This window comes from Vicia villosa, linkage group LG2 (assembly GCF_029867415.1).
Source record: "Vicia villosa cultivar HV-30 ecotype Madison, WI linkage group LG2, Vvil1.0, whole genome shotgun sequence".
Classification (NCBI taxonomy): domain Eukaryota; kingdom Viridiplantae; phylum Streptophyta; class Magnoliopsida; order Fabales; family Fabaceae; genus Vicia; species Vicia villosa.
Window position 1 is genome coordinate 160,577,060 of NC_081181.1, and position 27,770 is coordinate 160,604,829.

At 36.3% G+C, this 27,770-nt stretch overlaps 1 protein-coding gene across 2 annotated transcripts; it reads right to left on the reverse strand.

Moving 5' to 3' along the window:
- Nucleotides 1–102: 102 nt before the first annotated feature.
- Nucleotides 103–13,719, reverse strand: LOC131652751 (methyl-CpG-binding domain-containing protein 9). 2 transcript variants are annotated; one of them, XM_058922706.1, is made up of 10 exons: nucleotides 12,960–13,719; nucleotides 8,780–9,440; nucleotides 7,499–8,623; nucleotides 6,701–7,375; nucleotides 5,863–6,168; nucleotides 4,920–5,252; nucleotides 4,504–4,602; nucleotides 3,986–4,420; nucleotides 1,366–3,510; nucleotides 103–1,052 (listed from the first exon to the last, which is right to left on the reverse strand). In XM_058922706.1, the coding sequence occupies exons 1-10, from the start codon at nucleotides 13,475–13,477 to the stop codon at nucleotides 756–758; spliced, it is 6,594 nt and encodes a 2,197-aa protein (XP_058778689.1). In that variant the 5' UTR covers nucleotides 13,478–13,719; the 3' UTR covers nucleotides 103–755. The 2 variants fall into 2 exon arrangements, with proteins under 2 accessions (XP_058778689.1, XP_058778690.1); XM_058922707.1 differs by having other exon boundaries at nucleotides 8,780–9,387; nucleotides 12,960–13,150.
- Between the last annotated feature and the right edge of the window lie 14,051 nt (nucleotides 13,720–27,770).

The following is a 27,770-nucleotide window of genomic DNA, read 5'->3' on the forward strand; positions in this document are numbered from 1 at the left end:
TAAAATGGTACAATGCTGTTAAAATAGCACAAAAGACGCATGGAGAAGAATTATACCCCAAGCCAAAGAGAGAAGAATTATAGAAACATGCACATAAAGAAATCAAACAAAACTTCGCATGAGCTATGTTAGTCCAAAAAAGCGGGCAGAAAAATGCATTGACACTAAAATTTCCCCTGCATTCTAACACATCAGCAATGCCCAAGACAAAATCAAGGCCATGCGTGTGCAGGACTTTTTTGGGGTGAAAGAGAGAATGTATAAAGAATGAAATATTGCCTACAACTGCTCAACTTAACATTATCCGACTTCCATCTTTTTTTTTAGCTTCTTTTCTTCTATTCCTTCTTTACATTAATTCCATTTGTATACATTTATGGATCAGAATCTGCTAGAAAAATGAAAAATATAATATAACACTTCTCAGTATGGAGCAACCAATTGGACAGCTGCAGCAAAAACCATTTCAAAATTGGACGCATTGTCATAATTCCTTCATACTGGTGCCCTCTGAAAGCAGATAATCCTACATATTCTACATATAGCCAAAAACGAGCATTCAAGTTAGCAGGTCAGCTTTACCTATATGTACAAGAAGCGTGCAAATGACACCAGCCCTGCGGCTTCCCCCTTTAATAACTTGAGGTTGGCCTCGTGACCTTTTCATCCAAAATCATGCAACTTTGGATGGCCATATCAGACCACAAAAAGTGGACCAGCTTTCTGATTTTCTCAGGCAAGAATACAGTATGAGATTAACCATCCGATTCCTTTCTTTTCCTGTTGGACTTCCGGCTTGACTTGGTTTTATCTGCATCCACGGTGATCACCAGTTTCTGTTCTGCTATGGCAGGAGGATCAGAGCTGTCAGTTAAACTTGAATTGGGCATTTTCTCATACATAATGGCTGAATCAAGAGAGTATATCCGAAGAGCGAGGGAAGGCAAAGTAGAAGATTTGGCAGCAGCTGAGAATGCTGACCAGTACCACCAGTCAATCCTTAAGAACTCCGTCTTAATCATATCCTCCAGTGCAATTGTTGCCTGAATCATCTGAGAAATCAGAAAAAACTTCAATCAACATACGCAAGATTAGTTTAATCTGTAATTAACTTGAATTAGAAAATAGCATAATAAGAGATCAAGTTCAAGTACACATAAAATATCTACTTGTTGATTTGGAGTAAATGTGCAATGGGGAATTAACTAGTCAACAAAGTACTATCTAACAAGATTTAACAAAGTACTCAGCAAGTGGTGCTGAAGTACTGAAACTCTAAAAAATGAAATGTATCACGCATGCTTTGAAATGGGCTGAATGCCCATTAATGGAGATATATATAATTCAGAGTCACAGAAGACAAACCGCATATATAGTCTCTGCAGATTTAACAAATGCACGCCAAGCCTGTCTTCTGTCCAACTGTGCCTTTGATGGTCTTAGAGCAACTTCTGGAAGCGCAGCATCCATATCAAGTAGATTAATCTTTAGTTGCCTCAAGATATGAGAAACTTTACCAACTAGTGGTCTCAAGGACGACGAAGGAACCACACAGCAGCTATAGACTCCCATATCGGAAGCCCGATTACAAAAAGAGAACTTTCCATCTCTTTGTTCTCCTAATTTACTCGATTTTCCTGTTTCATTGCTTTCATTTGCAGCTAAACTCTGAGTGGATTTTCCTGATTTATTGTCATGGCATATGCCAGCACCATCAGTGTTTTCTTGAGAAACCCGGCTTTCTAAAGCTTTAGAGGCACCACCAACAATGTCATCGCCCTTTAGGGATAAGAATAGCGTAAAATCACTAACAAGAGGAGATATGGAAGAAACAAAAGATGGGACACCATCTGAACCAATAAGACCAATTTCTCTGACAAGCTTCTTGTTGGAATCATCTGTCACAAACTTTGAGCATATATCTTCAAAATTAAATGGGCAAGAGGAACCTTCATTTGAAAATTTAATCAAATTCAAACTTAGCTTGGAACATTTATTGATTGAGGTTCCAGCTGTTTCTGCATAAGCTCGGGACTTTTCATGTGAGGCATCACATTTCAAATTCCCTCTTCCTTTAGAAGATCCATTTTTATCTTTATTCTTCTCCAAGGCCAGAAGTCCTGCATTACATTTGCCATCATTGTGTAGCTCAAATTCATCATCAGTCAAAAAGGTTTTGTGGCAATACAAGCAATGTTTCCTAGAAGGCCATATGGGCTCTAGGCATTCACACCTACACAACTTTTCATCAGTAGTTCTGTTCTTTTCCAGCAAGGAAGTGGCCTTTGTAACAAGAGAATTAGATGGTGTATTTCTTGGCACTTGGTCATCAACCTGACATTCAGTGTTTGCATTAATAAACTCTTGAAGCTTATGTTTTTGCGCCAGCATAATGGAATCTTTCAACTCTTTTTCTCTAGGGTCATTATCTGTTAACCAACCCAACAGCTCTTCGATTTCTGAATCAGTTTCATAAGCAATCCACGGTGAACAATTGCCTGAAGCTTTAAGTGGTTGCGAATTCAAAGGAGAGCAGTCCTTGATCAGCCCTAACATCTTATAGTTATCCTTCTCAGATAGTGCCCAATGCTGCAGAGCGGAAAACTTGTCGACAAAATTTTTGCCAACTGACAATCCTTTTCTATGCTGAAGAACAGCACTTGCATCAACAACTATACGTGAACGTTCACTAGGCGTACCCAAAGCCCAGTATAGTCGACCAATGGAATCAATTCCTAAAAATTCCCGACGAACAGGGACCTTTGACAGCTGTGATCCTATGCTAGTTATAGAGTCCTGCAGTAGCAAAATATTATGCTTGACGGCATTGAGCTCGAGGTGGTATGGCTCCAACTCATTCACGGCATTCTGGGAAACTTCAACAGGCACACATTGTCCCTGCTGGCAGGAAGCAGAAGTAAATACATCCCTTACCTCACATTTCTGGTGGCTACCCTGAATATGAGTTGCTCCACTGTAACCATTTATTCCTTGAGCCATATGATTTGGGGATGGAAAATACTTGGGGGATTTATCTGTACATGGAGACTCTACAACCACAGGAACAGTCCTAAGTTGTCCTTCTATGGAATTCATGTTTTGGCTATCAGAATCTGAATGTGTCACGGATATGCTTTTATCAACACTATTGAACCTAGACTTCTCTTTAGGAATCTCTTCTGAAGGTAGACTATCAACAAATACCCCAGGACCATTAGGATTGGTGGTTGCACTATGTGGCTTAAAAAGACATTTACTAGTATTTGAGAACAAAGATGTGAATCCGTCCTTAAGACCAACTTCTCCATTGGTACTTTGTGACAACAAATCAAATTTTGCAGCTTTTGTGGATAAAACATCTTCCTTAATTTTCAGGTTTTTCCACTCCACAGAAAGTGCACGCAATTTCTGATGTAACTCAACAGAAGACTCTGCACATTGCTCAAGATGCTGTCGTATCAGAGAAGAGCTGAGCAACTCGCCACATAAAAACTTGAGGAGGAGCATTCTCTGCAACCATTAGAAAAACATAAGCAAATACCAAAAGAGAAGATGCAGTATAAGCAACATGCTATCATTAATCAAGTTTATGCAACAAACATTTTCAACTTGATAATAGTAGTCAAATCAAGCATTATAACAATGTTTATAATGCTCAACTAAAAACTGAGTTTTTGCTTTGTAAGCAATATTTGGTGATGGAAAATCATTATAGATAAAAAGGATGCTTTGTACCCAAGGAAATCAGGATACGAAAACCAGCCATTGTAAAAGTCAATGGAGAATATGTGATTAAAAAATTCCTATTAAGATTCAGTCTGTTGACAGCAGTTTCCCATTACCAAAAGAAAAAATCATAGTAGCATGTAAGAAAATATAACAAAGATCCATTGCAGAAGACCATACTGCCAGTATAATCAAAAGGTTTATATGAATTAGCCGGGTGAAAGTATAAGGAAACATAAATAGGTGTACATCAACAAACCTCTCCCACACTGTACTCCCAATATTCTTTTTCTTCCATAACAGCCGATAAATGAGTTAGTGCTTCCAAATAAAGACAGATAACTTCTCCCTGGAATTTTTTACTACTACGTTTTCCAGTAATCTTAGCAGGTTCCGTGACATCTTGTGTTGCATGTTTACCACCAATACAAGATGGACAGTACCAATTTCCTTCGGGGATCCTTGCAAGTGGAGGATTCAAGCAATATTTATGATACTCAGCATCACAAGTATCACATAGAAGAACACTGTCATCGTCCCTATCAACGCCACATACTTTACAGACTCCCTCATCCCAAGGGGCCTTCGGAATCTCACTTGTTGATGCAATGAAAACATCAACTTCTTTTTTCATTTCTGCACTTAAGCATCCCACTTTAGCATACTCTGCAAACTTTTGGACATAGGTGACAACCTGTACACAGGTAAGACATGTAAATGTTAAATTAATAATTAAGAGAACGATACTGATTATGTATGCATCATCAAGGTACCAACCTCATCATCGTATAAAAGTTCAAAATTCTGGGATAATTTTTCCGCAAGTTCAACTAAATCCGGTTGATCCCCAAAAGCAACACGAACATTGCTCCACAGCTGTAATATCAAATGTACAATTTAGTGCCCTCCAAGTGTCAAAAAGTAATATATACTGTAAGAATGACTTGCATCTAGCAGAAAATATATTAGAGGCCAGTATTTGAGTTTTGAAAAAAAACAAACAATGCTTCTCCTTGAGCCATGTACTCAAATGGGACACAAGCAAACATAAAAACACTAAAAAATAGCCTTTACAAAGAGAAAAAACATACCATAATAGCAGAGAAATTTGGCACTTTAAAGGGAAGAGTAATCTAAAGAAAATATTTAACAGACTGCTTGTTTAGGCAGTCTAAGTTTGATAAGATGCATACCTCGCGAACATCCTCAAGAAAAGCTTCATGAGATCCACCATAAGCTCCAGAAGCCAATCTTAGATCAATAGTTCGGAAATCAAGAGGACGGGCCACCATAGCTGGAGATCCAAGAAGCCCCTCATCATCGTTATCAGAAGAATTTACTAATTTTCTTCCCAACAAATTGCAAAAAACTTTTGAATCATCTGCAGCAGCTGCACGGCGTAATACAATGCGGCATTGCTTCAAAATAATGTCAGAAATAGATATAATAATCTTCTTTTTCCTTTCCTTGTTGGTATTCGGCTGCACTCCTTGAGTTACATCATTCAACACTGAAAGAACTGCTTTCTGTTTATAAACAACAAGGATATGCAACTTAGGGTCGTGCTTCATTAAAAAAAAACAATGCAAATTAAGAACATATAATGTCAACCACATGATCTATCACATTGTAATATAGAGAATAACATAAAGCTTTTAGCTTTGTTAGTAAACATTTGATGAACTGAACAGTTTGAAGTATGAAACTGAATTTCTATAATAACAGGGAAAGAAATATGTTTGTGTGTTGACTATTCATATGGTTAAGACTTCTCAAACACTTTCACTAGAGTCTACATATCATGTGTGTATCACAATATCCTCTTGATATTGTAATAGGTGACAACAAAAGGGGGTAATACAAAATACCTTACAGAGTTTTCTCGAATGCATGTGGAGTGAAAGCAACAAATTACAACTACAAGATTGCTTGCATATTACAACATACAAAACAAACATTAGAAGTTAATAAAGAACTATGCTAATATGCAAGGGAAAATAAATGGTGAAACCATGTCATCAGCGCAACCAGGGAACAAAAATAGTAGTTTCACACTAGTCTTAATCATTTCTATGTACATGCACCCACAAAATAAATAAATAACTACAATAAAAGAGAAGTGTCACTGAAGAGCACCTTTGTTGGTCCAGATGCATTGCCCTTGTACACGGCCTTACTAATTGAGTGTTCCAGTATTGCCCTCGCCCAATCTGGCGGATTCTTATCTAAAGCATCATTAACACACTTTCTGATTCGGGTTCCCACATTTGTTGGTAGCTTTCTGACAGGTTCCAGCACCTGTGCCCATTCAGGAATTTTACCATCATTTGCCAATTTCATTTCAGAAACATCCTTTGCATCAGACTCGTCTTCTTCCATGATGAGTACATCATTTTCTCTGCTCAAGGAGCCAAAAATCTTCGATGTTGCCTCCGCAAGCAACTGAGAGCAAAGTTTTAAATATAAGAAAGAAAGAAAAAAAGCTTCAGTGCAACTTCTACCATTTTGTTCAGTTTAAATACTTATAAAGTCTAGAAAAGTTCAAACAGCCTCAAGGCATAAAATATAAAGGCAGTGTATAACACAGGGAAGATACTTCCAGAAATCGAATAGCAATATGAAACCTGCACTCAAGTCGTACCATTCAAACCTGAAGTGAGTAAAGCTAAAACTAGTTTAAATGCCTATACCGGTCCATCAAATGTGCTAGTTCATATAAGGAAAACTTTACGGCATTACCGGAAAAGTGAGAGTGAGGAATTCAGACAGTACAATATTTTGACAAGAACATCATGTTTGCTTAAGCATAATGAATTGAGTGGTAATGACAAATTAATTTACATCAAGACCCGTATATTATTACTGTGAAGAGAGAGAGAGAGAGAGAGAGAGAGAGAGAGAGTATCTAATCATATTAGACAATGTCAAGATTAAATTTGTCCATCATATCTTAAGACAAAATCTGAGCTCTTACCAGTGCATCAGCTTCCATCCCAGCCACACCAGTAAGGGACCCACACAGCAAACCACCATCACCTCGTAAGCAACGAAATACTTTACCACTTTCACGGGCAGTAATTTCCGCAGACTCGAGGTTACCATCCATTGATAAGAAAGCTAAGATATATCTACGAGCTAGTTCTGGCCATGTCAATTCATTAATAGGAAGCATATTGACTTTAGTTCGTTTGGCAGGAACTGCACTATCTATATCTTTCCTTCTTCCTCGTCTACCCCGAGTCTCTCCGGGTTCAGAATTTGGATCCACCAGAGCAGCCACCTTTGATTGCAGTTCACCTATTAGCACTCTTAGTAATGAATTATGAGCCTTGGTCAATGCTATACCAAAGCATCTGACATAGGTGAAGGATGCGAGCTTAACTTGGGCTTCCTCTTTCATAGCTTCTGTTTCCACTTGAATAAAAGAACTTTCTGTGGAACCTGATGGACCAGCTTCACATACTAGTCGGTAATCATCATTACCCCCTTGTGAACATAAAACTTGATTTCTACCCATTCCCCTCTCCAACTTCTCAGGGAACTCTAATTCATCAAACCATGGGTTGATAAGTTCCTTCTCAAGCTCCTCCAATAACAATGGTTCTTTAAGGTCTAGAATTTCATGAAATCTATCTAAATGCTCCCAAACCTGAAAAATTGAAACGAAAAAAGTGCAGGACTGTGCATCATAGCAATTGAAAAATAAAAACAAAGAATGTAAAAGTGTAAAATAAAGATACGAGTTTCACTACATACAGGTATATATATATACCTCAAAAATGTCACCAATGAGTTCAGTAGGAGCCCTAGAGCACAGTGGTTTCCCGGGAGGTGGACATTGATCTTCCTTAACAAAACTTTCAGTCAATCTTGCCTTCTTAGGCCTTCTATATAAACCTTGAACAGCTGCTGCTTCATCTTGATATTTTGATTGACCTTTAGATTCAACCACTAGGAAACCATTCTCCACTGTTGGTAATGAAGAGCTATTAGTTCTACTACTCAAAAGTTCATATTGCAAAGAATCCTGCACGCCAGGAAGCTGTTCCAATACTTCTTGCACAAATTCAACATCTAACCCAAATCTATCCTGCTCCAACCATTTTCCTAACAGCTCATAGAGACCAGTCAGATCACTGTCTGCATAAAGTGTATCTGGAATGCCGACAAACCCAGGATAACCACAAAATTTATCCAACGAAGGGAAGTGGGTATCAATTTTTCCATTCCTTAAATCCCATTTATGTAAGCCCATTTCACTTACAACATGTTTACAATATAATTTAAGAGTTCCTTTCTCCTTGCAGATATCCTTGCAAGCACTGACTAACTTTTGAGAAATAAGTTTCCATGCTGAGAATGGGGACTGCTCTTCAACCAAAATATCACCAATTTCATCACCAAAATCCATATTATCATCAAATGAATTTTCAGTATTATCTCGAACCGAACCAGCAACTGGCCTTAATCCTTCTGATGCATATGTTTCATTTGAGCAACTGGCAACACAACTTAAGATGTCATTTTCTGTTGGGGCACAGGGTTCTAAAAGGATCATTTGGATACTCTCGTCACCGTCGAAATCCATACTATCATTAGTCTCTCTCCGACATTCATTGGTTTCGCTTACAAATTGACAATGACTTTGCATTGAAAGGATGGTTGACCCATCTGGAATAGGAAACTTTGAACATGAACACCTTTTAATCCTAAATAAAGGCCCAGAATCACCACCATCCAAAACTTCGCACGTAAAAAGAGAGCCAGTAATCTTGTCATGCCAGGAAGATCTATAACCCACAGGAAAGGTAAGGTTAACATCATAATATGAAGGTCTCCCATCAACTTTTCCCAAAGAAAGAACATAGAAGTCCTTAAACTGCAGAGGAAGTCCATCCTAATATATATAAAAAAACAAAAAAAATCAGGCAGGAATGGCTAATTTTACTTTCACTATAAGAATTCATGAACATTATGTATTAGCGTTTGAAAAAACAAAACCAAACAACCTCCATAACAAAAACAAGTGGAGATATCAATTAGATTCACTTACAGCGGATTGATCAGGGTCGGTGTGACTGTTCTCTTTTCTTCCAATCTCAGAGGCTTTTGGGATAGTCCCCTGAGCATTAGCACATTCCATAATGAAACCATCAGAAGAGCAATCCTTATAATTACTATTGATCATGGTTCCCTGCTTTTCTGCATAACCATTGGCTGTCAGAGTTCTAGAAGACTTTCGTTTTCTGGATATGTGAGGCCCACCTAAAGAAAGAGACATTTCATTCTTTATTTCAGATTCCATGGAATTGTAGCCAGACGGTAGCCCCAGATAATTAGCTACTTCATACACAGAATCAAATATCTTTCCATCAGGGGCACAATAAACTGCATACAGGTCAGGGCTGATCATTGATTGTCTAAGTTCCACTCGCCAACCTTCCTCCAGTACACCATGCCTTTCAGATATAAAATCTCTAAGAGCCAGCAAAATTGACTCATTTGGACTCTGAGTCTGAGATGGTACTTCCTCAAAGCTTCTAGCCATTGCTTGGGTGTGATTTAATATATCTTCAAAACCCACTCTAACAGCATGTGTCATAACTCCAGATGCCCTTTGCAAGCCAAACGCACTCCCGTTGTAGAAGGTTGAATATGTCACTGGATCACCAAATTGATTGGTACCAAAAGATTTATCACCCATCGTGTGCTTTCTAAAACCAAAGTGAATGTAAACAGTAACTACTTATAACAACTGGGAATCATGAAACTTAACTTATCACCTTAACAAATGAAAAGAGACAGACAGAACCAGTTTCAAGTTTATAATAATACAAAGTAAACCAAAAATCGTCAATTGGCAAACAAGCTAAACAAAGTATTGCAGTATTTAACTAAACTTAGCATTTAACAGGTCAAACATCAAGAACATTGGTAACATGACATGCATGCTTAAGCTTGCCTAATAATGCTATGTTGAAATCATCTGAGTTAGAATCTAATAGCTGGGAACATGAACATGTGAAGTTTGTTTTAAATGTATTAAATAATTTGAAACAGGAAAAGTGCAAGCTACTTGGCAAGCCTGTTAAAAAATACACAAGTAGATAATATTTGTTAAACACATCTACGCTGGCGTGGACATGAACTGCCAGTCAACTGCCATATTGCAAATTATTTGTTATTGAAGGCTGAATGACCCACTTAATGGGATAAGCTTGGTTGTTATTGCTGTTGAAGACAACAATGAGTAGTGACCATGTTGGACTTTCCGCCTTAATTGCGGTCAGCCCTTAGTCGCCTTAATTGCGACACTTTGGCTTGCCTCATAGCAGCCCCCAACAGCTTAATTGTGTTGGTTTTAAAGGGGAGGATTTAGTCTCACATTGCTTAGAGATATGGCATGTGTTGTCTTTATAAGTGGGGGCAATCCTCACCCTACAGGTCGGTTTTGTAGGGATGAGTTAGGCCCAACCCAAAATTCTGAGAAGATATCAGAGCCTATCCTAGATCCATTGTTGGGCTTCCCTCATCATCCATGCTTCGGGCTCATTGAGGCCCAACTGTGAGGGGGTGTGTTGGACTTTCCGCCTTAATTGCGGTCCGCCCTTAGTCGCCTTAATTGCAACACTTTGGCTTGCCTCATTGCAGCCCCCAACACCTTAGTTGTGTTGGCTTTAAAGGGGTGGATTTAGTCCCGCAATGCTTAGAGATATGACTTGTGTTGTGTTTATAAGTGGGGGCAATCCTCACCCTACAAGCCGGTTTTGTAGGGATGACTTAGCCCTAACCCACATTCTAAGAGACCATGTGGTAGGATTTGATCTGATACAGAAAGGCAAAGTGCCAGCTCCAGCAACACTTACGCATGGAAAAAATCAACCATGAAATAGCAGTATGCTATAAAAAGAAGGTCTTAAGACTTTCCATATCAAAGTGGAAACTCAGCCTAAAATAAATTCCACAAATTTAGAGGAACTCTAAATCTATATAAGATATCTGGCATTGAGTATGAAATCGGAATTGATACTGTGCCTATAATTCTGATTTCGATTTCTGTTTGAAGATCCTTTTAGAGCTTGAATCATAATTTCAAACAACAATTCTATCGTGTTACAGAATACCTAGCCCCGGAACTTTGAAATTTTTAACCAACACCTTAAAGATTGTCAATTCCAAGTTACTGAAACTGTGGGCAACACAAAAAAACAGAAGATGAGATGTCTCTTATGCTTCTTTTGAAGTAACTTCACCTTTATTGGCAGAAAAACTAACTTTACTAGTGTACTGGGACTACAAAGATTAACTGTGCCATTTCCATACATCAAGGCTGCTGCTGCAGTGGTGTCGTAGGTACCCAACTAGGGTCTCACTCATATATCACATGCCACAAAACTTCCTGTGGCTGGTCAAAAAGAGCCTCGCTACTCACCAGCAGCAAATCACTTTCCGGAATAACTGGTGGCTAAAGAAACAGTTTAGCAGCGAGCGACATGTCAATCTGGTTGGCATAGCACTTGACTGTCTTAAAGGGGAGCACTCTCTTTCCTTGTCAACAGTGGAAATAATGGCTCATTAATCCACCATTCCATTATGGATATAAAATGAGAAAACCAATTTGGCCTATGAAATAATGGCTCATTAATCCATCATCATTTTAAGTATCCAAAACTTTATACCCTACTTCTTTGCACAACCCACGAATAAAACTTGTGATTCTGAAGTCTAAATCAACTCCATTTCTAATAAAAATATGAACTACAATGCCATTTCCGCAATCAAAATAAACCCTCCAAAATCCATGAAAAGTCCCCCAAAACTGTAATTTTATTCTTCACACCAATTCTCTTTTGATTTCAAAAGAACGCAAAGCAATAATAATAATAAAACTCTACTCTAAACTCATCACATTAGCCTACAAACATTACAACAAGGAAGGCAAAAAAGAAATATGCAGCTGCATTTGATTTGATATTTACTGCTTTCAAAAGAAGAAGAAAATTGGAAAACTTATTTGATTGCATTCAAGGTCATTAATCCCGAACAGATCTTAAGCATACAAGTGAACAATCACATAAGTCAAAGAAACAAACAATTTTAAGTTCCAAACAATGATGAGGTAAGATAACCTGCTGAACAGCATACCAACAGAGAAACAGAGATAAAGGTAGCCGGAGAGCACAGTAACTAGAAAGTCGTAGGAAAGCTTGAAGATCGGATAGCTACGGAGTATAATTGACAAGAGGCACTTACAAACTGAGATAAGGTGTTCTCAGTTTATAAAGGGTGTTCGTCGTTAAAACCCTAGTTTTCTGGAACAAAAATCCTAAACTAACCCATACCTACCTCTGAAACCCTAAAACTTAAGGGTATTTCTGGGTTTTCAAGCAAATTCAGAAACGCGCTAACTGCAGAAATAGTAGACGCAAGGCCAACAACGTTGAAACGTAATATGACGTAGCATAGACCTCCGTAACGAAACATTGTTGTGATCACAGCGCCACAATCTTACTCTCGGGTTGCATTTAAATAGAAATATTTTTCTAAATGGGACGAAAACGTATATAGAAACAAATATTTGAAAATGTGGAGGCAACTACATAGTTATTATGAAAAAAAAAAACTATTATAGCTCAGCTGGCATTGGTCTTAGTCTCAAGGACCGACGTGATTACAACGAGACAGATTCGATTTGATTCTTCATTGGGAACCAATTCCCCCTTCGCTGCCCAGTGGCTAACATTTTTCCATAATCTACATCTAAAGAAAACGTCATCTTTCTCAGAGAGACTTCCTCAAAGTTGACTACTAACTCGGGAGTGCATGTGAGCATAGACTGTAAGAAGAAAAAATCACACTCGCCCATCCACCAGTTAAACTGCCCTAGATCCCTAAATCCTAAATTCTCACCAGAGTTCTTTCATAGAATTCAGGATTTTCCCCCTAAAAAAACAACCTAACTATTTATTAACTAACCTAAACAAGTGTTCTAAGCTTTAAAAATTCAAAACTAAAAAATAAACCAGAGTAAGCATAAAAATAACACAAGTTTCAGAATACAGCAACAACACATTAATACATCCACATACATTCTTCCATCTCAAAACTTCTTAATTCTATGAATGATAATAACAAACTAACATTACTACTATAAGTCCAAATTCAAATCTTACTGCAAAAAAAGAAAAACATGTAAAAGAGTTTAACTACAAGAGTGCGTGAGTTTTCCATACCTCGCATCATGCAACTCTTCACCATCAACATCACTAGGCGGAGAAGCATTGATATCAAGAAGCTGCTTAGACTTCACACCCAACGGCCACCGTTTACTCTTCACACCACCAGCCAAACACTCACCGCAAACCCACTCTCCAATACTCGCAGCAACCTGCCGACCACCTCCACCTCGAATCCCGGCGCAAGCCAAGTGAAAACTCCGCTCACAGCCGTCACACACTAAACAATTACCACCTCCGGATTTAGCACAGACGGCGCAAGAAGTGGAACCACCGGGGAGAGCTGCAGGACCACCAGGAGGAGGCGCTGGATTTTCGTGGTAGGTACGGACGATGTCGATGGTTAAGTCAGGTAGGGTTTCGGGGAATGAGGAAGAAGGAGAAGGGATCTCGTTTAGGTCGATGCATAGAATTGAACGAGTATCTTGGAGGTTGTTGTGCGGCGGTTGCGGCGGCGGAGGAAGCGGGAGGTTGTTGAGGTTAGCCGCGGAGGATTCGGTGAGTTCCATGATCATCGGAAAGAGGAGAGTGAATGAGTTAAGAACGAGTTAGGGATTGTGTGCTGTAACATTGTACGAATCGAAGAGATTGTGAAGAGCGAAACGGATCGAAAGAGTAACTGAGATTGAAACGAGAACACGAAGAGAGGTTTTTAGAGAGAGAAAGAGAGAGAGGGGGTTTTTAGAGAGAGAAAATCAGAAAAGGGAAAGACAGGGATGGGACCGTATCTCTATAGAAGCCTAAACTCGTAAATCTCTTTCTCAGTTTCTATTCTCTCTCTTAATTTTTTATTTTTTTGCTGTTGTATATAATCTCAATTTTGTAGAATTATAATAGGTAATAAAACTAATTTCAATTTTATAGAAATCAACGGAAGAATTAAAAATTAATTATTTATCTATTTTAATTTTCACATCTTATTTTTATTAATTTTATCTCTATTTTTCGTAATGGTTAGTTTGGAGTTGAGTAAGAATAGTTTGATATGTACTTGCATCAAACTATTACTTGAAAGGTTTGTATTGCATGTTTAACTGTGAGTCTGCCTTCATGCTACAAGTTATAGATTTGCTTCAAACATGTGTTAGGAGGAGTTTCATGGCAATGACAAACATGTGTTGAAATAGTTAAACTGTGATTTAGATGTTTTGTCTTGATGCATTTTTCAAAATTAACAAAAATGATCATTTTGATATTTTTATTATTTTTGAAAATGAAAAGTAGGTTTTCATTTCAATTGTCTATTTCTTCATTTTTAACATGTAACAAGTAATAAAATGTTTTCACAAAGTAAAATAGAACTTTAATATTGTCTAAGATTTGATCATTGAAGTAACTTAATTATTATTTTGTTTTGATTTAAGTAGTTTAATTGCATGTTTGGGTTTAACTGTGAGTTTGGTTATGCGTTCATTTTATAATTATCGATTTTCAATGAATCTTAACATGGAAATGTAGAATTTATAGGTTTTGTTCAAAAATATGTTGGTATATGTTTCACAACAATTATGGATGGAAATAGGCCGAATCAAAATAATTAGGGGTGGCAAACGGACTTGTCCGTCCCATTTAGGTTCTTTATGTAGAAACCAATAAAAAAATGGGACGGGTATAGTGGAGGAAGCAGACCTAAAATCTAGGCTCACCCCACAAAAAAGTGAGGCGGGGCGAGAAAAGTCTGCATGCATTGCACCTTTTAAGCCTAAAAACACAAAAATTTATATAAATGACCATGCCCACAAAAGCCCGCAAAGAAAACTGGCGGACACATTAAAGGGTGGGGGCCTAAATTCTTAGCCTATCCCGCACTAAAGTGCGGCCAAAACAGTCATATCCAACGGGTCAGGCCCGTTTGGCCACCCCTAGTCGAGATAGACTTTGTCAAGTATGAGTCTGATATGTTAAAAATCATAAAGCTTAAGTCTGCGCTGCAGACTATCATAAGCTTATTTTTAGGCGCCTTTTCAAAAGTTTGGCCTATTAGCCTAAATAAAAGCTTATTTTATTTGAACATTTGTAAATAAAAAATTTAATTAAAGTTTAAATAGACAAACAAATTCATAAACCAACGAGTCTAAGTTCTTATTTGCATTGACTTATTCAAGTTTATCTACTAACATAAGTTTTGTAATACTATTTGTTTGAGAGAACTTATGACAATAACTTTTGATATTTTTATAAAGTTTTTTCAACTTATCTTTCTAAGATTTTCAAGATAACTAAGTTTTATTTTTGTAATTTAATTGAAAATACAAATATAATATAATAATAATAATAATAATAAAATTATTTGTATTTATTTAAATAGGTCGGCATGATAGACTTAAAAGGTTTTTTTATGACATGTGACTTAGTATTTTTAATTAAATAGGCTTAAAGAAAAGCCTAAGCTTTTTCTATTTAAAAAAAGTCTGGTCTAGCTTTGACCTATGTAGGTTAGGTCATAGGCCCTTATTATTAGTCTGGCCTATTTTCACCTCTATTCACACTAATATCAAATGTGTGTTGAAATAATAAGATTTGAGACTCTGGGTTGGCTTCACCTCGCATATATCAATTTAAGTGCACTTTAAAGTTTCACTGTGCTCTGCGTTTCTATTTGATCGAGCGAGGAATTTAAGCAAACTCCGATAAAAGTGAGGTTGTGGTCTGAATGAATTCGTCGACATCGAAAAAGGAGGTTCAGAGGTTAAACAGTATGTTGATTGCCTTACATAGATTTATTTTAAAGTCTCTAGAACATGCTTTACCTTTTTAAATATTTGATGAAGAAAATATTGATTTTGAATGGTTAGCTATAAGAGTGTTCAGATCCAATCCAATCTACAAAAAACTGAAAAACCGAACCAAAAAATCAAAAAACTAAAAAAGAAATATTTTTTTATGTATTTGGACCACCTTGCAGCATAACTGATCGGTTCAGTTCAGTTTTCGAGTGGCTGCATGAAAATCGAACCGATCCAAACTGGACCAAAGTATTTATTCCCATTTTATTCTTATTCATTCTCATATATTAATTAGTTAATACATGAATGGAATTTCTATGGTTAGCCACCAGTATCACTCTCAGCTCCTTGTGCAAAACACACAACACAATGCTCAATAAAATACAATGAATGCAATTTATCCCCAAATCAAATATCAATCGTCCCCAAAATTAAATTCATTCTTGAAATTCTATCTTGAAAATTTGCCGCCACCAAACTTCAACGTTCTCCATTTAAATCTATTTGAAACTCTCTTTCATATTTCATCTCAAATTATTTTTCCTTTAAATACAATCACAGTTCTCTTTCTAATTTCAATTCAAACTGGTTTCCTCATTTCATCTCCTTCTCATTAAATCCAATTGCAGTTCTCTTTCAGTCTTTCTCATAGAATAAGTTTTTATGTTTTATATGTTCTATTTTATAATTTCTCGGTGTTGGAATTTATGCTTATTTTGATAAATTCAATCGCAGTTCTACTTTAGAATCCAATATTCGTTTTAATTTTTGTTGTACTTTTTACTTTTTCCATTTTGATAAATAGTTTATTTTGAATAAATGAGTCATAAAATCCTCTGATGTTGTTGCTTCAGCTACTCAACCTGATCTCACTAGCAATCTGATACATGTATCACATTTTAACTCTAATTAGTTGATTTTATCTTATGAAATTTTTGTTAATGTTCTACAGACTACAATGGTACAAAGTTGAAATATAAGATGTTCTACAATTTATTTTTTCATATGTTTCCTATTTTGCAGGGTGAAAAAGTTAAACCTGCACCTCCATTGGTACAAAGTAATGAAGTGAACAATGATGAATAAAATGCTAATAAGAAAATGAAAGTTGGAGGAGCTACAATAATGGTTACATCCAATGATCCTGATGTTGCAACTAGAGATCCAAGTAATAGAAAACCTATTAAACCTAGATCTTGGACTTGGGAACATTTTACAAAAATAGGATCAAGAGTAGGTGTAATTGGTGTGATGTATCATATGCTGCTGATTCACAAAAAAATGGCACTAGTAATTTGAAACACCATTTGTTGCACCAATGTAAAAAGTTTCCCAAAGAGTTTCTTGATCCTACTCAATAGACTCTTGTTCTTCAATAGTTGAAAAAAGAATATGGAAAAGGATCCGGTAGTGTTCTCGCTAGTGTCCAATTTGATGTGGAGGCATGTAGAAAAGCTTTAGCTAGGATGATAATTGTTGATGAGTTATCTTTTAATTTTGTTGAGGGAGAAGGATTTCTTCATTTCATGAGTGTTGTGCAACCTAAATTTTCAATTCCTAAAAGGATTACAATTTCTAGAAACTATTGGGATTTGTACACGAGTGAGAAATTTAAGTTAAAAAGTGTGTTAAATAAATCAAATCAATGTGTGTGTCTTATAACAGATTGTTGGACATTTGTGCAGAATTTGAGTTATCTTTGTCTCACTGCGCATTTCATTGATCATGATTGGAAAATCCATAAAAGGATTCTTAATTTTTGTCCAATTGTGAATCACAAAGTAGTGACCATTGGGAAAAAATTGAAAAATGTTTGGAGGAATGGCTAATAGGTAATGTTTTCACCATTACGGTTGATAATGCTAGTTCCAATGATGTCGCTATCACTTACTTGAAAAATACTATGAATGACTGGAATTCTCATCCATTGAAAGGGGGACATATGCATGTTCGCTGTTGCGCATATATTTTGAATCTTGTGGTCCAAGACGGACTAGAAGACTATAATTCTTCAATTAGTAAGATTAGGAATGATGTCAGATATGTTCGTGCATCTTCGGGTCGTATGAATAGGTTTAAAACTTGCGTTAAGGAAGTTAGGTTACAAGAAAAGTCTATTGATCAGTTAAATGTTTCCACTAGGTGGAACTCCACATATATTATGCTTGAAAATGCATCGAAGTTTCAGAAGGCATTTAAGAGATTGAGTGACAAGTGTGTTGATTTTGTGCTAATGAAAGGTGGTATTCCAAATAATGAGGATTGGGATAATCCAAAATGTTTTGTTAATCTTTTGAAAATATTTTTTGATATTACAAAGAAGGTGTCAGGTTTTACTTCTGTAACCTCTTCTCAATATTTCAATGAACACATTCGGATATTAACTACATTGAAAGGGTGGATAGAATTAAAAAGTTCAGACAACTTGCTTGGATATATGTCTGAAAATATGAAAGCTAAGTATGATAAATATTAGGGTGATGTTGAAAAAATGAATAAGCTGTTCTTTGTTGATGTTGTGCTCGATCCTGGGCAAAAGATGCAGTTTGTTAGGTGGGGCTTGAACAGGGCATGTGTGAAGGATGTTGCTGAATCTTTGTGTAAAAAAATAGAGGAAACATTCTACAAAATATTCAAGAGTTATAGACTTTTTATTGGTAAAGGTTAAACTGAAAATCTCACACATTCCTCTCATGAAGTGGAATTGGTAAAACTTAAAGCACCAGAGGATGCATTTTCTTTTGAGGTTAAGATGGACATGAACCTTAATGAGAGCATGCATAAAAATGAAGTGGGTTTGTATCTCATGGAGAAATTGGAGAAGAACAGTCTTGGTTTTGATATCTTGAACTGGTGGAAGTTGATTTCCAACAAGTATCATATTCTTGGTCAAATGGCTAGAGATGTATTGGCCATGCCTGTTCCTACTGTAGATTCGAAGTTCGCTTTCTCTACCGGAGGTAGAGTGCTTACTTGTTATAGAAGCTCTCTTACGCCAACAATAGTTGAAGCTTTAATTTGTACACAAAATTGGTGTAAAGCCTCCCCGGTGTCAGTTGACATTTAAAAGCTTGTGGAAGAGTTGGAAAATTTAGAATTAGGTAAATTACTTATAACTTATATTACTTTTTGTTGAATGTTGTTATTCATTCATTAATATTTATCTTTTTTTCATCTGGAATATGGTTTAATTTTGTAAAACGTGCTCTGATCCCACAGTTGAATGAAGGTGTATCTGATATTGATTTTGATTAGCTGTTGCACTTTAAGCTACTCTTGATGTGGTATGATTGTATTCCTTATACTAATATAATCATATTGCTTATTTAGTTGATGCACATGATTCATTTTGTTGACATATTTGGTGCAGGTTTATTAGAAAGAATGGTGATCATGCTGGAACTGTTGCAGGCTAGTTAGAAAGAATGGTGATTTTGATTATCAAGCTGGAATTGTGCCAGAAAATCTCTCTTTTCATCACTTTTATTTTCTATTTTGGTAGTGGACTTAAAGCAGGAAATAACTATGTTCTGCTGTAAAATTTATTTGATGGTTTGCAATTATTTTGAAATGGTTACTGATACAATTCTGTTGAATTTATTTTGAAATGATTGTTGAAACTATGCTTTCCTGCCATTCTACTATTGTTTTATTGATGATGTTCTATTAATTTTGCTGCATTTTTGTTAAAATTTATGTTTTTGACATTGCTGAGTGTTGTTAATACCAGCCTGGCCTGGTTTTTATTGAACATGGTTCTTTGATTCCAAAATTACTTGATAAAATTATACTCACAGTTACAGATATACAAGAATTAAAGTATTTATTTTAAATTGGATGTGGTGTGTGTTTGGTATTGATGCTTGTCACCACTGTCGCACGTTCATACCCCCTCCAACGTGATTTTCCAGAAGCTACAATGGGTAGCTTTTAGACACCATGCGATTCTACCGTGATTTTCAAATGTTACCAAACACATGCGTGATTACAAACAATCTAATCGGATATAATTATACTCACAGTTGTATATATACAAAGAATTAAAGTGTGAAGAAATTATTTGCTTTCAATGGACAAAGCATTAAAATGTGAAGTAATTGTTTGCTTTCAATTGACAAAGAATTAAAGTGTTTATTCTGAATGTTTCATTTTATGAACTTTATTTAACTATGCAATTGGATGTTGATTCATATATACTCTAAAATGGTATTGGTAAGTGGTAACTACGATAGTTGAGTTCCAAATAAAATATTTGGGTACACTAAAATGGTACTGGTATGGATTATTTTATAATATTAAATATTTAAAATTTAAATTACTTTCAATTTGTAAGTAATGGTTGTTTAAAAACCGAATAAAATTGAATCAACAGAACTGAAGTAAATCGCATAAATTGGATCGGGTTGGATTGGATTTTTTTGTCATCCAAAAACCGAACCAAACCGCATGCTCTTTAAATATTTGGATCGGATTACTCTTTGTCTCAAAACCAATCCAAACCAAACCGTGAACACCCCTAGTCAGCTAATTGGGAAAAGGCGTTTGAATCCCTAAAAAGGAGTTTAGCTATACCCCTGGTACACCTAACCACTTCTAGGGGAAGTCCTATACTTGCAGTTAGTTGTCTCTGATAAGGCAATAAGTGTCGTCCTGATTAGGGAATCAGATACCAACTAGAGCCTGATATACTTCATTTTGAAAGCTTTAGTTGAGGGCGAAGACGCAGTACCAAATGATAAAAAAGGTAGCATTGGCTTTAATAATAGCATCGTGTAAGCTCTTGTGGTATTTCCTCGCACATTCCATAGTGGTTCATAAGAATTTACCTATAAAGAAAGTGACATATTGACCAAATCTGATCAGGTGTTTGACAAAATGGGCCATTGAGTTGTCTGAGTGTGAAGTGGCCTTCGAGAAAAGGACAACTTTTAAAGCCCAAGGGTTTGTTGTATTCCTAGTCGAAATGACTCTCGTGACACTAGAGTCAAGCTACACATGGGTAGTCTTCATGAACGGTTCATCTAATAGAAGGGGAATCGATGTGAGTGTGATTGTAGAAAATAGTTCTTGTTTAGTTGTGGAAGTGTCCATAAGATTCAAGTTCTCAACTACCAATAACCAGGTTGAATATACGGTCGTCATCATTGGCATCACACTCGCAGGGGAGATGGGGGCCGTTTGCATCAAGCTACGAATGGAAACCTAAATGGTTGTTTCCCAAATAAAAAGGGAAGCAAAGGCAAAGGACCCTTTGCTCCAGCGGTACCTCAACCTTCCTATTGAGAAATTGGGAGGCTTCAAAGCATTTGAGATTATCCATGTACTCCGGGAGGTAAACACACGAGTTGATGTCCTATCATGCTAGATAGCACCATAAGTCCCGATATGAACCACTTTTTCGTTCAAGAAATTAAAAAGACCCCCGGTTTTGAATTTAAATGGAAAATGGTAGCAATTGTAAAATGACGTTGATCCACCTTTATGGATGACCTCAATTCAGCAATATATCAAGTTCGGATGCCTTTCATCAGGTCCATCTGAAGCAACCCTGGTGAAAAGAAGGTTATGTGGATACAATGTGGTTGGAAGGATTTTGTACAAAAGGGGTTTGTTCATGCCATTGTTGAGGTGCTTAAGGAAAGTATATGCCAAAAAATATGTACTCGTGGATACTTGCGGATAAAATCGCTTACGGATAAATAAATGGATATCCACGGATAAATAAATGGATATTTAAATATTTGTTTTTTAATGGATACATATGTGGATTTAATGATACTTGTGCCCGCATATATTTGTATTTGTAATAAATTATAAAATTATTTAAATATTATTAGTTTATTACTCTCTACCTTTTTATCTTTTAAAAAATTTAGTCTTCTTATATTTCTTTGCCTTTTTGTTTTTTGAAATTTTATTTGAAGAAAACCACTACATTTCATACACATTATATTTGACAATTTCATATTTAAGCTTCTTCAATACTCTAAACTTCACTTCAACAATTCTACCGTCAAACCAACTCGTACCGCCCTTTCTCTATTCAACCAGTGCATCCCTTCATACTCTTTCGTCGTCGACCTTTCCATCATAACTCACAATCACAATATCTTTTATTTATTTTGGTTAAAAAATGAAATGTGTGGATATTATGTTTGCATGCTATTATGTTTTGGCGTAAAAGAAGGAAATTAATAGGATGAAATTTAGTTGCTATATTGAGAGCGAATTGCATGGGTGCTATGTGATAGGCCACTTCTCCTATACTCTGCAAAATCTGATATGGACCAATGAAATGCGGAGTGCATTTTTGAGACTTCAAAGCTATACCAACACCAGTTACCATAGTATCTCTCAGAAACACATGGTCTTCCTCTTGGAACTCAAGTGATTTCTTTTGCTTATCATGGTAGCGCTTCTAGCAACTTTGTGGACCTCTCATCTTCTCAAGGATCACTTTGATTTTCTCTATGGTATACTGGACAATCTCCGGTCCAATCACAAAACCCTCTCCCGACTCATACCAACATAGAGGCACCATACACCTTATACCATACAACGCCTCAAATAGTGTCATTCCAATACTCACATTGAAATTCTAGTATTCTGAACGCAATTGTCCTAAGAGATGTTAAGACATTGATCTCTGAACAACATGAAATGACAGGATAACCTTTATTTAAACCAATACTGGAAAATAATTGAACATACAGAATTGTTAACCCAGTTAGGTGCACAACAACACCTACTATAGGGGCTACCAAGCCAGAAAGGAAATCCATCATTAGTAGTATCAAATCGAAGCTAAACAACCTCCGGTTTACAACTTCTCACTTAATCCATACTCAGTAAAACTTCTACCTATAAACCTCATAGATGTGAAAAATCCCTTTCACTTCTAATCACCGCAATGATGTCTCACAATAACAATCCTAGTTACTGATAATGACGACCCTTTACCTCAATCTCCAATTACAAGTGATACTAGATTAAAAACCTCTTAATCAAGAATAATACTTGATCTTGCTTAAAAGCTTCGATCAAGAACAATAGCTTGAGAACCAAGCAATACACACTTATATAAATGTATCGATGATACCTAAGTGGCATACAAACAGTCAATACTTAACAACTTAAGAATGAATGACATAACTTACAACATAATGAAAATAATCCTGCTCTTCTATTTAGAATGGTATTAGAGAGGCTTATAATTAACACACAAACCCCAACATATCATCCTGTAAGCTCTGCTCTTCAATTAGGTTTGTTGTTTTCTATTTAAAGCACATATTTGGTTTAGATTTAGGCTTCAAAATGCAGCAAGGAGACTGTGCTGAAGCTTCTCCTTAAAAATAGATCTTCAATCATTAGTTTCCTAAATAATCTCTATATTTAGAAACTATGACTACATCTTGAAAAATAGATAACATATTTTATCCTTAAATTAAGCGTCATATTTAGAGCTGTCAAAACCCAACAATTTAGCGCGGGTCGAGCCGCAAAATATCTTAAAAAAACACGATCCCATCTTTTTAGGCCAGCCCATCGGGCCTGTGTTTTTTGAGGGATGGGTCGCGCCAATCGGGCTGGCCCATTAAAAAAGGATTTTGGTAAATTTTGAGGAAAAAAGATTGAGATATGATATGATTTCATAAATGTGTTTTCAATTGATAAATAAAAGTTAAAGAGCATGAAGATATATTTTCAAGATGATGTGATAAAGGAAATTGTTGTGAGATGGAGAGAAAATTTGATAAGTATAGGTGATAATATTAAGTTACTTTGTACTTTTACATGGAAGGATAAACAGTTCTTGATCACCCCTAGTTATTTACAACGCCCATCTTCCAGCCACCTCATTAGTACCAAGATCAATATCACTTTTCTACTGGGGCCAAGAACTATATAGACCCATTGATCGAGACATCCATCTCATTCAACACAAGTATTTGACATCCTTCAAAGAACATCCTAAATGATCCTCTCACAAAGTCCATAACATAACCTAGAAGAGAGTTGACGGCTGCCTTTCTTCGGAACTCCTTTTAACCATATTTGAGAGTCCTTTATGGATTACCTTGTGAGGTACCTCTATGAACTTTGACAACTTTTAAAGGTTGCTTGAAGCTATCTTCCAAGTACCCTAACATCACAGGGTAAATCTTCAGAAGGGACCAGATCATTATGCAATTTCCTTAGTGAAATTCTAAGAGCAAGCAATTCTAAACCCCAACACCAGGACCACAAGGAACTACCAGAGGTTTAACATTGGATACATATGCAATGGAAAACTATCAGCAACATTCAGTCACTCCTTAATACCATTTGCACACAGTTACCACAACTCAGTTGACATCATACCAACATAGGTTTGAAAATAAATCAGACATACATTCCTCAAAGACACAACAACTCACAACATACTTGACATCTTCAGACAGTACCATTACTCACCCTGTCACATAAATCAATACTTCCCTTTCAGAGTAACGACCATAATGGTTCACACACATGTTCCACACAGAAACGTATAGGAATGTTGTAGAGAAAAATAAAATCTCCCAAATTTTCTCAAACAAGATGTTAGAACATGTCTGAGATAGGTGTCCTTGCAGACACTATATACTGCAATGCAGAGATAATTCCCTCTTATTTGTAGCCACAAAACTCCATGCATTTCCTACATCATACACTTTCATGTATTCCTTGCCTTTCATGGATTTAAATGTTAAACTTCCTTCCCTGTCCATTGAATTAGAAAGTATCTTCCCTGAATCTCACCCATATATAAAACATGATGTATGCTATAGTACCAATTGAAATTATGGTATTCAAATCTCATATGTCCTAAGAGATGTTGAGAAACCTCCTAGATATGAGAAACCCCTCTCACTTCCAATCACCGTAATAATGTCTCACTATAACAATCGTAGTTACTGATATTGAGGACCCTTTATCTCAATATTCAATTACGAGCAGTACTATATTAAGAACCTCTTAATTTTGAATAATATCTGATCTTGCTTAAAAGCTCCGATCAAGAGCAATAACTTGAGAACTAAGTAACACACACTTAGATAAATGTATCAACGATACCTAAGTGACATACAAACATTCAATACTTAACAGCTTATGAATGAATGACATAAATTACAACGTAATGAAAACAATCATGTTCTTCTATCAAGAATGATATTAAAGAGGCTCACAATTAACACCCAAACCCTAACTTATTATCCCGTAAGATCTACTCTTCAATTAGGTTTGTTGTCTTCTATTTAAAGCACACATCTGGTCTGGATTTAAACTTCAAAACGCAACAAAGAGATTGCTAAAAATCTGGTGAAGCTTCTCCTTAAGAATAAGTCTTCATTCATTAGTTTCTTAAATAATCTCCATATTTAGAAACTATGAATACATCTTGAAAAATAGATAAAATATTTTATCCTTAAATTAAGCACCATAGTGAATTGTATAATATTCCCAGAATATTCTGCATCTGTAACAACTCAAACAGATTCCAAAAGTTTAGGTTAACACATAGTCACGATGTTGGATGATCCTACATAGGACATCTTGTTCGACATCTTATACCAGTTGCAGTTGATAGAACATTTTGTTTAACATAAATTTTCTGCAAGTTAGAACATTCTATTTAACATGTTCTCTAATTTGTTTTACTAAAATGAATGTCAATTATAAAAACAAAGAATAAACACACATGAAAACGATTGTTGTGTGTAAACTCAATTAATGGTAAAAAGCTATCTCAGGCACTCCTTGTTCTAGCATACAAGCTCTAAACAAGTCTTATACGCATTGGATAATCCTTTGTGTCTGACCATCTATTTGTGGATGATATACAGAACTCAAACGCAACTTCGTACCCAAAGCTTTATGCAAACTCTCTTAGAATCTCAACGTAAACCTCATATATCTATCAAATACAATGTTGGATGGAATCCCATACAAACTGACAATCTTCTAAATAGACAACCTTTATAGCCTATTAAATAGATAGTTAAGTCGAATCGGAATGAAATCATCCGATTTAGTCAACCCATCAACAATAACCTATATAGTATCATAGGTCCCCACGGTTCCCGGTAACCCAGACACAAAGTTCATCGAAATTTTGTCCCATTTCCATTCAAGAATACACAATGATTACATAAAACACGACGACTTCTGATGCTCCACTTTTGACTTTTGGCAAGTCAAACACGCATACACGAACTCAGCAACCTCCTACTTCACTCTAGACCACCAAAACGTATTCCTCAAGTCTTGATACATCTTTGTAGAACCATGACGAATACTTAGTCCACTTTGGTGTCCTTATTCAAGAATAATCTTGTCCATTCTGAATCAACAGGCCTCACAAATTCATCTTAGAAGCATCACATTACACGACAAAAGATTTAGTTGGACTCGGAAAAATCAACACTAGAGCCGACTTTAAACTTTTCTTAAGCTCTTGGAAACTCTCTTCATACTTCGCATCCCAAACATAAGTCTGGCCTTTCCTAGTTACCTAAGTTAACGAAAAGGCCAACTTGGACAAACCTTCAATGAATATACGATAATAACCAAGTAACCAAAGAAAACTATATATACTTCGTATATAAGTGACATACCTTCGGGGTCTCGCAGTGCAGCACAACCTCAACCTTTGAAGATCAATAGCAATTCCTCCATTAGAAATCACAAGGCCGAGAAAACTCATTTCTCTTAACAAAAACTCACACTTAGACATCTTAGCATACAATTGCTTCTTTTGCAACAGCTTCAACACAATTCTCAGATGTTCAGCATGCTCTCCATTAGTCTTTGAATAAATCATAATATCGTCAATGGACACCACCACAAACTTATCCAAATACAGATGAAAATCTTGTTCATATACTCCATGAATACACCAGGAGCATTTAACACACCAAATGGCATCGGTGAATACTCGTAATGATGGAACCTCGTCTTAAATGCAGTTTTTAGAATATCCCCCGCCTTTACACAAATCTGATGATATCCCGACCTCAAATTAATCTTGCTGAAGACATAAGCATCCACTAATTGATCCATCAAATCATCAATCCTCGGGAGCATGTGTTTGTTCTTAATAATAACCTTATTCAGCTGTCGATAATCAACACATAAACACATACTACCATCTTTCTTCTTCACTAACAACACCGACGCACCCCACGGAAAAACACTTGGTCGAACAAACTTCTTCTAAAGAAAATCTTCCAAGAGTTTCTTCGATTCTCTCAACTACGAAGCAAACATCCTATATGGAGCCATTGACACCGGACTCGTACTTGGTACTAGATCGATGGCAAATTCCACCTTGCACTCATGTAGTAATTCACTGACATCATCTGGAAGCACTTTTGGAAAATCACATACAACTAAAAGCTCCATCATTGTAGCTTTACTGTCGATTTTCAAAGAACAAACATCGCAAACATATGCGCATCATCCTTCAAGAGTTATTCTACTTGCTCAGCGGATATAAACATCAACTCTCTGCCTTGGAAATATCACGGTCTTGGCGAATCTCAACTTCACGTTCAGGAGGCAAGTCGCAGATATCTTCAAGAAAAACATCAGGAAAATCATACACTATTTGCATATCTCTAGCTGTCACATCGCTCTCCACTCTCAGAGAAGTGAACATCCCCGACACCTGATCATTCTCCCTTAAAGATATCTTAACTTCACCGACACACAAGAGTCTCAAGTACGCGAGCTCTTCGGGTTCGGGAAATAACATCATCTCAACACATGCACTCGTGCAATCAACAACATGCTGAGCAAATTCTATATACCTGCAACAACTCAGATGAGCATAAGTTTCTCCCCCACTTATTTCAATCTTGCTCCTACAAGCGATTAGAAAGAAACAACGAGTACCGACAGTGTTTCACACACATGTCGTATACTAGGGAACATGCAACATTATACAAAAAACCTGGCCGAATGGAGTTACCTGTTCTGATACCAACTAAGTAGCAACCTAAAAACCTTGTGCTTATTATAATAAAATAAAGGTAAAATACCTTTTTTAGTCCAATAA